We start from the raw sequence: 12,540 nt of genomic DNA, 5'->3' as shown, positions 1-12,540 counted from the left end.
TTTTTATTTTCAACTGTGTTTCATTTTTCAGTTATAAGTAAAAATGTTCTCATACCATTTCCTCGGCAGAATTTTCAATATTTTTTCAAGATCCATGCCCTCTGTGTTGTTTTTCTTTGCATTTGAAGGTATTTGGAAATACTGTTGGGAGACCAATGCTTACGCCCAGTATTGTGTACACGGTTGTCAGGTTTGGAGCAGTCTCGGCAGGTTTGCTGTGTGCCCTTATCACACTGTCTCAGCAACTCGAAAGTGAGGGGGTTGTCGATGTCTATCAAGTGGCCAAGATGATCAACCTCATGAGGCCAGGAGTCTTCACAGACATGGTGAGTCTGGCCCTTTAGTTCAGGTGACCCCTCCAATGAACTAGATGTGCTCCTATGATCTCTCAGCAGCCTTATAATAATCATTATAATGATAATAATAATAATAATAATAATAACAATAATAATACATTTTATTCGAAAGTGCTTTTCATAGTACCACTCAAAGACACTTTTATAACAAGAATTGACCAACACAGGATTAAAAACTTACACTTTAAAACAAAGTATACACATTTTAAAACGAACACATTTCGACAAGTCAAAACACAGCAGAAATGGGGAAAAGTGATTAAAAGATGTTAAAAGCATAGCAGAACCGGTAAGTTATAAGAAATGATTTGAAGGATGGGAAGTCAGTACACTTGCAGATGTGTTGAGGTAAAGGGTTCCAGAGGGTGGGGGTGGCGATAGAGAACTCTCGAGCTTGGTCATGGGGATGGCGAGGAGGTTTGCATTTGAGGAGCGGAGGTTGCGGGAAGGAGTGAATGGGTGAAGAAGGTCGCAAGGGTAGGATGGGGCCTGATTGTCAAGAGCTTTGAGTAGGAGGAGTTGAAACTAAATATGCTGGGGTACGGGGAAGGTTTTTAAGGATGGGGGTGATGTGATCACAGGTGCCGGTGTGGGTGAGAAGTTGGGCGCCGCCATTCTGGATGTACAGTAGAACTCCTCGACAACAAAGTCATGTTTGCAGGCAGGATTTTTTCACAACAGGGTACTTTTCACTATAGCAAAGTTGATCTCAGACGTAAACACAAACACACACAAAAAAAACGGATAATTGTTATTCCAGTAGTGCATAAGTATGAGCATACACTTATTTGACACTTCAAATAGTCAGCGTGGAAAGAAAAAAAAGGGAAAGGAATTGTGAAATATGATCGGCTTTTCTTTTCTTAACTCCTTGTGAAGAGCCTTGGTCTGTAAAGGTCCGTTTTGTAGCCATTTTATACTAAGCAATGAGTGCTGTGTCTGAAACTACAAGTGACATTTCTAACCACCTGCTAACAATAACAAATACTTCCTGTACTAGTGCGCATGTGTAAGCCAGTGTGGTGGTTGCTGTTGCCGTTTCCGAGCTAAGCAGTAATGGTGGCTGTGGCAGGCTGAGGTTGGATTAGACTTTTGCGGAGGGCTTGTTTTCATTGTAGTGAACCTCATTGTGAGGCAAGGGTGGAGAAAAGGATTTCGTATAACACAACAGGGGGACTTTTCTTTGTAGCGAAAAGCAGAAAACAGGGAATGTCTTTAATGCGTGAAGATTTTTTCACACTAGGGGGGTATAATCGCACATGTAGGTTTCGTTGTAGAGGAGTTTCACTATTCTGTATTTTATTGAGGAGTTTTGAGGTTATACCTTAGACCAGGGTGCCTAATACATCGATCGACAGGTAGCTCACGGACTGGTGCCAAGTCGATCGCGAGGGGTGTAGAGTAAAATTTCCATCCATCCAGCCGCACGAACACCGACTGTCCAACAGCGCCGACGTCTCCACTGAAAATTCCGGGGCTGTGAAAAATGCTGCCCATTATAGGTGCAAAAAACACAAGCACCCCAGGGCTGTCCCGCACCGACAGTCAAAGGCGCAAAAAACTGAATATAGTCCTCCAGTTCCACAAAATAAAAACTAATGTCATAATGACTAACCATTTACATTGCGATGCTAACACTGTTATTGTCATCTTGCCGACATGATTGGTCATAATTGGAGCCAGATCAGGGTTTACCATTATAAGAATGGACCTTGTGGTCACTAGTGAACTGAATGTTTCTGGGGAAAACTGAAATGCAGAGCTATATGCCTTAACTCATTTAATTCATTTGTTTCCCAAATTGGGAGAGACGTGACCAATTTGATACATTTTTGAAGGCCTACAGAAAATGGAGCTCTGGAGCTATATAAGCCTGGCACCTACCAAAAGAAAATGCGAATCATCTTCTTTCATCAGAGCAAGAGACATTTCTACCTTTTACCATTCTTTAGTAAACAGTAGTTGAACATTGGTCAGTGTCTTGAAAATATTCATTTCCAAGAAAAAATTCTGAGAAAAGGAGCTTTTTGTGAAAGGATGCATTTCAAGTAGAACTTTCACTTTGATACATTTTCTTTTCCAGTATTATCCAAATAATGCTTTCCGACTAAATGAAAATATGAACAACACCAGAAAAGGGCACTTGAATTGCAAAATAATCGTATATTGCAAGAAAAACACTGTTGATGCATGAACTTTGCAGTCACTTTTCATGTACGCTGACATTATTTTTGTTCTCACCACCACATTGTTACACACACACACACGCACGCACGCACGCACGCACACGCACACGCAGGCACACAAGCGCGCGCACGTGTATGCATGCGTCTGTGTGGACCAAGATCTGATCAAAGCCACTCCTGACATCTAGTGGTGATTTATCATGCTGACATTATTTCCAAAGCTTTTACTGTATACGCATACTTAGGAGCTGCGTGAAGCCCTTTGTTTTTTTTTTTATTTAAGAAAAAGAAATAAAGAAATCCACCAAAAACGATTTTTTACACATTGACATTAAGTGACATAATTTTTGCAAATGTAATTTTACATTTTGGTTTTAAACTGTTTATTGTATATGTTAAATTGCTCCATGTTCAGCACTTTGTATGCAGCGATGGCTGTTCGAAAGTGCTCTATAAATACAATTGAATTGAATTAAATAAGTTCATGTCAATTTTGAACACCAGTCAGACCTTCTATGCTTGGGTGATGATTCAAACAAACAAACAAAAAAGCTTCCTCATTGGTCAGTCTTCTGTGAAATCGTCCAAATCTTTCAGGGGAATCTTTTATTTCATTGAATGACAGTTGAAAGTGTCTAACTAGTAACATTTTGCTCCAACATGTTTTTCTGTATGTCTCCTTTCTTTAATTCTCTTGACTCCCCATCACCCCCCACCCCACCACACCCCCACCAATACCTGTTTGTAAACTGCCCACCAGGATCAGTACGAGTTCCTGTACGAAGCCCTCGTCAGCCTTGTCTGCACCAAGGAGATCGGCTTTGGGCCTCTGGACATCAGCCGGACCTTGTCATCATTGTCTGATCAATCCGACCAGGCAGAAAGTAGAGAATCACTCGTGTGAGGGCCAGAACTGGACTGAGGATCTTGCGTGTCTGAAAAATATCCCGCACCCCTTCCACTCCCAGAGTGCTCGAAGGAAGCATTGAACTTTGTAAGCCGTCAAAGAACTATTAGACTTTTTGAGGCCTTTTTTTGCCAGACTCTTGGTTAAATTAAAACACCTGATTACTTTTTTACACTGATATAAAATACAAATTGATATTTATTTTTTCGTCTTAATGTCCTCCGATTGAAGGGTTTGCACCTGCGTGTTTTTTTTTAATGTTTGACACTGCATCAGCAGGCAATGAGATCCACCTCTCTGTCGTTTCTCGTTTGCACTATATCCTAAAATGTCACTGTTACTGCCTATGCTTGAAGCCCCCCACCCACCCGGCTCGCGCAAGCTGATTGTTTTGACATTCCACAACCTTGTTCCCCCTGCTACGCGACCTGCTTCTGCGAAGGACGTTGCTCTGTTTGACGCTTTCCATTGGATCGAAACGAGCTTGAGGATGAGGTCAAACTCACCTCAGAGGCTAAACGCTGTTCAACTGCAATAACCTCCTCGTCCGTGCCCTTTTGGTCAACCGCATTACCACACATGCACTCTAGAAAACAGACCTATTCCCACTGATCTCTTGCTCTACAAATGCCTTTCTCTTTTTTTTTCTTGGTGTTTTTGCTTTGTTGTGTTTTATGTATTTATTTTTATTTTATAATTTTTTTAATCACATTTTTGTTCAAATAACAACAAAGTGGGAACAAGGTGGTGTTACAACCGTGATCTTTGACATCCTTTTTTGGCATCACCTTCTGATTTTGTATATAAACACACTGTATGTGTGCGCTTATGCATATATTCTCAGCCACTACTGCGCCCTTCTTCTCTTTTGATGTGCCTGCTGCTATGCTGTCACAGTTCACCGACTCTTAAAACTCTTTTTCATCTCATTGAAATCATTCTGTACACTGTATCCGAAACTCTTACCGGTCTTGCTATGAGATGGACACGAGATGATATGCAGGGGAACATTATACAAAGCAAGTTCTATGCAACAGGTTGAAGAAAACCAAAACAGGGTGTGATTCTCAGTGTTAACCGTTAGCGATCACCTGACCTCTTTTTGTGCACTCCGGGCAGAGACGCGATGGTTAAATAATGTAATTTCTTTGAACCGGTTGAATTGATGTCTGTCCCATTTTATTAGGGCATAAAGTACTGATGGAAAGACGGACAAGATATGAGTTCGGGGTTTTTTTTTTTTTTTTTTTTTTTTTTTTTGTGGTGTTTGTGTGACTGAGTTGATCTGCTCTGCCTGGTTTACCGACACGTTTTGAAGTGACAGACGGCGCAATGACCTATTTCTGCAGCCCCCAAAGAAGGCACACTCAGTTACCGCCGACTTAGTTTTTCCATGTTTTTATTTTATGACTATGGCTGTATTTTTAATCCAAATGTTTACTGTAATTATGACTTGACTGTATGAGCGTAGGTTAGTGGAAGACCATGGCTTTCTGAGTTGCATACCTGATCGAAAGGAACTCCTAGGACCCCCCCCCCCCCGTATAGTATTTCCAAAATGAGTAGAGGAAGTAGGTAATTTGTACAATATTTACTATATGTTTACATTTTTGTTGTCAATGAACAAGGTCAAAGAACTTCTTGATGGTCATGTTATTATTTCATGGTAACTTGCTGATACAGTACAGGTACGAAATTTGGTTTTCGAGAATGTGGTTTCCAGTTTTTGCCATATATAAAGTACAAATTTAAAAGACTAAGAGTCTTGTAAAAACAATAAATGTTTGATTTATCTCCACATCACAACATGCATTACAATATTCTACCAAACGAAGACCTCTCTTATTTTTTGAAAAGTATACACAGTACATAAACTGCAGATTATTTACCCATTTTCCCCCAATTACATATATAACTTCATGATCCACCGGATCTCTTTTAACTTATACTTATACAGTATTTTTAAAAAAAATCTGACTTATCCATTGTTAGCTACTTGACAGTTACAGCACTAAATCATGTGCAGTAAACGTGCAAATGGACAAAACATCAGGGTTTTAATTTTTAACTTTACTTTCAATGAATAACCTTCAAGGTTTAAATGTTTGTTTTGGGTTTTTTTGGACCAGTTTGAATGTTATTACACTAGAACAACTCTCCGAATCACTGAGTCCTATTTATACTGCTCTTTGGAAGGTAATCGGCCGAGTTGGGGGTGCTTGGGGGCTGATGTACATGCGCTGCAATTTTTTTATTTGTATTTTTTTCATCTTTTTCTCTCTGCGGCCCGGTACAACAAAGTGGTGGTCTGCGGACTAGTGGTTGGGGACCCATGGTATAAGTCAAGGGTCACCGAAGATCTGCTTTTCGATTAACCAACCTCCCGCGGTCAACCACAGACGACCACATGAACTTACACACGCATGCCATGATGAGCAACAGTCATAATATTCCCTTGTTGACACATGAGTTTGTGGGTTTGTGAAAAAGAAATCACAGCCTACTTTCGTCGAGACCTGACTCGGAGGCATGGGACGCATATTGGCAGTGTGTTAACGATCGAAGCTCAAGTGTACCGTTTTAAAATGCTTCTCTCGGCCCTCCAGACTCCCATTCTTTGTGCCCTCGATGAATTGTACATGAATGAGAACCTGAATGAGAATAATAACAATAAAAGATATAGTGCAACAGCTCTGATCGCAATCTGCAATTCCAGACTGTTGACCGCTCACACCACCGTATCTTAAAGGAGACTTGCTTTTTTTATTTTAGTTTATTTTTAAAATTGGAACCAGTCCACAAGCTACCGGTCGATCATGATCGACGTATTAGGCATGCCTTGGATAAGTCATCGGGTGTGGAAGGAATGAAACGACAGTGCATTGTTTTGCAATAGATACCCCAACGAAAACTCTTAATTAGTCATCTTGATTTCCAGGGGTGGGGGCGAGTGCTATTCAAGTCCATCCTTAAAAACATGCCTGCATTGGACACCACGCCCCAGACATTACCAACACTTAAGGGTAGAATCAGCGCACAGCACAGACTGTATAGATAAAAGTGTATTAGGGACTCATCTCAAGGGTCTTAATTTGACAGAGGACTTTAGTAGCTAATTCTCTATTCTTATTCATATTCTTTTGCTTTACAATATATATTCTTTTTGTATTGTTAAGTGTTTTTTGTTATTGTAAAGTGTCCTTGGGTGTCTTGAAAGGCGCTTATAAATAAAATGTATTATTATTATTATTTACGTGTACATATTTTGATCAGTGTCTACCCTATATGTGGTGATATTTGATACGATACCATTATGACGCTGCCTCATAGTAACCTATGGCTGACAACCGCATGTTTCCAAGGTTTGGAGGAAAACATTTTTATTTTCTTCATATGGCCAAACGCATTGGAGAAAATTGCAGCTTAATTACTTCAAAAGTACCCGGACTGTCACGGCTAATCTGAATTTAGAGAACTGGAATTGCTTTGAATGAACTGACAGTGGGAAAAAAGTGATATATATATATATATATATATATATATATTTCATTCATTCATCTTCCGAGCCGCTTGATCCTCACTAGGGTCGCGGGGGGTGCTGGAGCCTATCCCAGCTGTCTGCGGGCAGTAGGCGGGGGACACCCTGAATCGGTTGCCAGCCAATCACAGGGCACACAGAAACAAACAACCATTCGTACTCACACTCACACCTAGGGACAATATAGAGTGTTCAATCAGCCTGCCACACATGTTTTTGGAATGTGGGAGGAAACCGGAGCACCCGGAGAAAACCCACGCAAACCCGGGGAGAACATGCAAACTCCACACAGGGAGGCCGGAGCTGGAATCGAACCCGGCACCTCTGCACTGTGAAGCCGACGTGCTAACCACTGGGCTACCGGGCCGCCTTATATATATATATATATATATATATATATATATATATATATATATATATATATATATATATATATATATATATATATATACACATTAGAGCTGTCAAACGATTAAAATATTTAATCTAATTAAAAATGCAACTGTCATAATTAACTCAAATGGACAAAAAAATTATCGTGATTACTCACACATTTTTTATCGTTTCTGAATTTCCTTTTACATTTTTTGTCCTATTTTCCCCCCATTTTAATGCTCTCATCAACATGGAATCATGAATCAGTTTTCTATGTGCCAAATGCAAATATTTACTGAAATAACAATTTACATTTACAATAACAATGAACATTTTTCACTTGTAGCAGTTATTCACACATAATCTCTCACACAATATTACTGTCCATCAACAACAGTGAAAAAATATTTTGTCACACAACAGCTGCTTTAACAGCTTTTTTTATAAAATCAAAACAGAGCTGTATGACATAAAGTGCACATCTAAGGTAAACTAGTACTCAGCCTATAGTAGATTTAAACCATGGTTGCATACTTCGTTTTTCCTCAAGTTTACTTTGAATACTTGAGTCTGTTTCTGTATTGTTGTATTTTGTTGTATTGTTCTGTTTGTTGAAGAATAATGAGACACCGGACACCAGTGTTCATTATGTGCCGCTGTATTCAAAACTGCCCGCCGTACAAAAAAAAGCGCACACACTTCTCCCATGCTGCTGGGGCAAACCATTCTGAAAGGGGGCAGGGGGGGGGGGGGTCACTCCCCCTAACACAGTCAGGCTATGTTGATTGTGTTGGTCCTTCTTGTGCGGTCTCTCTACAGTTTTTGTGTAGACCTCATTTCGAATGACAACACTGGAGACGTTTTATTTTTGCTAGGTCGCTACCACTGTCAGACAAACACAGAGAAGCTCTACCTGCTCTATTTATATGGACGCAGAACACTGTAACCTTCCACACAAAATATTTCCAAACAAGTAACATCCGCTTGTGACGTGGGCCGCGTTAATCTCGCAAGAAAAAAATTAATCCCGTTAAAATTGATTTAAATTAATGCCAATAAAAACGCGCTAAACTGACAGCTCAAAATATATATATATATATACTGTATATAATTGTATTTTCAGTGAAGATCAAGTTTCAGAGATATTGAAATATATATCTTCAAATTCAGTTTCAAGTTCTAATAAAGTTAAATTTTAAGTATACACTTCAGACTCGATTTTTCCAGTGCAATGAGTCAAATCAAACACACTGATTTCAATTTCTCTCTTTCAAATTCTATTTTCAATGCAATTGTTCCAGCTTGGTGATTTAAATATAAATCATTCAAATTCCATTTCTGGTGGCACATATTTCAACCCACACATATGTGCATGAACTGAGGATGTATTACTTGAAATGCGCTGTTAAATCCAGCTTCTTTCACCTTAGACAGCTGGCCAAAATAAAACCTTTCCTCTCACATGAACACTTTGAGACAGTAATCCATGCCTTTGTCACGTCCCGGCTCGATTACTGTAATGCCCTGTACTTTGGAGTCAGCCAGTCCTCCATTAAGCGCCTTCAGCTGGTCCAGAATGCCGCTGCTCGTCTCTTGACTGGTACTCGTAAGAGGGAGCATATAACTCCTACCATTGGCTCCCCATTCCTTTTAGAGTTATTTTCAAGATCCTCCTCTTTGTTTTCAAATCTCAAATAATCTCGCGCCACTTTACCTCTCTGAGCTCATCCGCCCCTACACACCTGCCCGGCGCCTCAGGTCTGTGGACCAGTCTTTGTTAGAAGTACCAAGAACTAAACTGAGGCTCAGAGGGGATCGAGCCTTTTCTGTTGCTGGTCCCTCTCTCTGGAATGACCTCCCACCGAACATTCGGTAAGCCTCCTCGCTGCCCATCTTTAAAGCCCTCCTCAAAACCTATTCTTTGGCGTTCGACTCAGCATGATTTTACTGCTTGGTGCTTTCTACCGCCTTTATTACCATTTTGTCTTACTGTTTATTGTGTATGTTAAATCGCTCCATGTACAGCACTTTGTATGCAGCGCTGGCTGTTTGAAAGTGCTCTATAAATACTGTTGACTTGACTTGACTTATTTGGAAACAATTGTTTGATTGGGATCGTGTGCAATGAAGTTTGTGTTTTTGCATTTCGAGTGAATCTTCGACCCCATACAAAGCAGAGAAGGTGAAAAGCAGTGAAGAGGAAACTGTATCTGCATTGTAAAGAGACAAATTGGAAATCTGGAAATTTTATTGATGAAAATACAGCTGCATCATCGCGCACGTGTCTTGCAAGTTGTTTTCTCTTACATGTATGATTTCATACAAACGAACAAAAAAAACCCCACAAAATTGCATTGCTTTGTTTGCAGCCTGGTCAGCATCGCAAATGACACTTCATTCATTCATTCATTCATTCATTCTTTATTTATTTAACAGGGACATTGCACAACAAATGTTGCGCACAGACCAGAAGTAGCTACAAGCTAACTTTCATCTGCGGTCCGTGTGCAGAAGCAGTTTTCAGAATCTGCCTTACAGGATGAATAAATGTTAAAAATGAATTTTAAAGGCTCAAAACTGAAAGTGAGATTTAATAGACAGTTAGCCTACATGACATTATAGCACACTGACACTGGCTTGCCACTCTAGCAACTCGGAATGTTCCGCGTCACCTTTCTGTTGATAATGTCAGCCAAAATTTGAATTGAATTGAAAGAGACATTGTTGTAACATCAACCTTTGTGCCATGAATGGCAAGTACCGCTGTGAAATTATTTGACGTTTGTATGATGAATCTGCTACATTTCTTTTACCATTTTAACTACCTTGATGTGGCTTCTTCATTGTGCATTGCTGCATCTGAAATTTTACATATGAAGTTGATGTTACTTGGACATGAAGGGTTTCTGCAAGCTGAATTGTTAAACTTGTAATCATTTCTTTAGTAAGATAATTTCTGCTTTAAAAAATCATCTGGCTGTCACGCAGCTGTACTGTGAATCAGCATTGTATATATTTTGGGTGCCTCAAAACGCACCCTTTCTTGAGAACTAGTGACGGGGACACAGGATATGCGTGGACGTTTTGTTTTAATTTTTTTTCTACTTTCTTTCTCTTGTCAACATGATTTCTCATTTCTTGAATGATCTGTATAATATGATTGTGGCTTTCGAACATTTTTTTTTTCTGAGTCACTTCTGAGTACATGCTGTTAATTTTTCCCAGCTTTCGGTAATCATGATTAGATTCCACTTGATAATCACTCTTCACGTTTCAGCTTTGAACCTTTCATGTAAATTAAAGGCGGTAAGTATGATGTTAAGATGGATTTCTTTTCTTGGTCTTTTTGTCAATAGCCATATGAACTCTTACTCTTATTGTGTTATTTCATAAGTAAATTGTATTGCAATGCATACAATAAAAAAGGTTCTGGAGGTTTTATTTTGATTTTTGACCGACTCTGCTCTCTTCTCAGAAGCATTTTGTTTTCATTTTCAGTCAAGAGACAAAAGTGTGAGTGTTTGATCCATCCATCCATCCATCCATCCATCCATCCATCCATCCATTTCCACCGCTTATCCGGGGTCGGGTCGCGGGGGCAGCAGCTTTAGGAGGGAAGTCCAGACTTCCCTCTCCCCAGCCACTTCTTCAAGCTCTTCCTGGCGGATCCCGAGGAGTTCCCATGCCAGCTGGGTGACATAGTCTCTCCAGCGTGTCCTGGGTCGTCCTCGGGGTCTCCTGCCAGTGGGACATGCCCGAAACACCTCACCAGGGAGGCGCCCTGGAGGCATCCTAATTAGATGCCCGAGCCACCTCATCTGGCTCCTCTCGATGTAGAGGAGAAGCGGCTCTACTCTGAGCCCCTCCCGGATGAACGAGCTGCTCACCTTATCTCTAAGGGAGAGCCCGGACACCCTGCGGAGAAAACTCATTTCGGCCGCTTTTATCCGGGATCTCGTTCTTTCGGTCACGACCCATAGCTCGTGACCATAGATGAGGGTTGGGACGTAGATCGACCGGTAAATTGAGAGCTTCGCCCTTTCGCTCAGCTCCTTCTTTACCACGACAGACCGATACAACGTCCGCATCACAGCAGACGCTGCACCGATCCGCCTGTCGATCTCTCGCTCCCTCCTGCCCTCACTCGTGAACAAGACCCCAAGATACTTAAACTCCTCCACTTGGGGCAAGATCTCCTCCCCGATCCGGAGAGGGCAATCCACCCTTTTCCGACTGAGGACTATGGTTTCAGATTTGGAGGTGCTGATCCTCATCGCAACCGCTTCACACTCGGCTGCGAAACTCTCCAGTGAGAGTTGGAGAGTCCTGCTTGAAGAAGCCAACAGTACCACATCATCTGCAAAAAGCAGAGATGCAATACTGAAGCCCCCAAAACTGACCCCCTCAATGCTTCGGCTGCGCCTAGAAATTCTGTCCATAGAGGTGATGAACATAATCGGCGACAAAGGGCAGCCTTGGCGGAGTCCAACCCTCACTGGAAACAATTCCGACTTATTGCCGGCAATGCAAACTAAACTCTGACATCGGCAGTATAGGGACCGAACAGCCCGTATCAGGGGGCTCGGTACCCCATACTCCCGAAGCACCCCCCACAGAACCCGCCAAGGGACACTGTCAAATGCCTTCTCCAAGTCCACAAAACACATGTAGACTGGTTGGTCAAGTTCCCACGTCCCCTCGAGGACCCTGCTAAGGGTGTAGAGCTCGTCCACAGTTCCACGGCCAGGACGAAAACCACACTGCTCCTCCTCCATCTGAGGCTCGACTTCCCGACGGACCCTCCTCTCCAGCACCCCTGAATAGACCTTACCAGGGAGGCTGAGGAGTGTGATCCCTCGGTAGTTGGAACACACCCTCCGGTCCCCCTTTTTAAAAAGAGGGACCACCACCCCAGTCTGCCAATCCAGAGGCACTCTCCCCGATGACCACGCGATGCTGCAGAGGTGTGTCAGCCCCACAGCATCCAGAGCCTTGAGGAACTCCGGGAGTTGGGAGTTGAAACTCTTTCTGACAGGGGATTCTGCCAGACGCTCCCAACAAACCCTCACGATACGTTTGGGTCTGCCAAGACGGACCAGCATCTTCCCCCACCATCGGAGCCTTCTCACCACCAGGTGGTGATCAGGTGACAGCTCCGCCCCTCTCTTCACCCGAATG

General features: G+C 41.8%; 1 protein-coding gene across 3 annotated transcripts in view; it reads left to right on the top strand.

Moving 5' to 3' along the window:
- Positions 1 to 6,702, top strand: part of LOC127607030 (receptor-type tyrosine-protein phosphatase gamma-like) — a 399,557-nt gene extending 392,855 nt beyond the window's left edge. For all 3 annotated transcript variants that reach the window (XM_052075037.1, XM_052075036.1, XM_052075038.1), the window contains 2 exons: positions 191 to 326; positions 3,303 to 6,702. In XM_052075037.1, the coding sequence (XP_051930997.1) occupies positions 191 to 326; positions 3,303 to 3,446 (280 nt within the window). In that variant the 3' untranslated portion in view covers positions 3,447 to 6,702. The remainder of the gene's footprint in view (positions 1 to 190; positions 327 to 3,302) is intronic.
- The last annotated feature ends 5,838 nt before the right edge of the window (positions 6,703 to 12,540 follow it).

Source organism: Hippocampus zosterae, chromosome 9 (genome assembly GCF_025434085.1).
Source record: "Hippocampus zosterae strain Florida chromosome 9, ASM2543408v3, whole genome shotgun sequence".
Lineage (NCBI taxonomy): Eukaryota > Metazoa > Chordata > Actinopteri > Syngnathiformes > Syngnathidae > Hippocampus > Hippocampus zosterae.
Note: the sequence above shows the minus strand (reverse complement) of the source record. Positions and strands in the feature narration are given on the sequence as shown.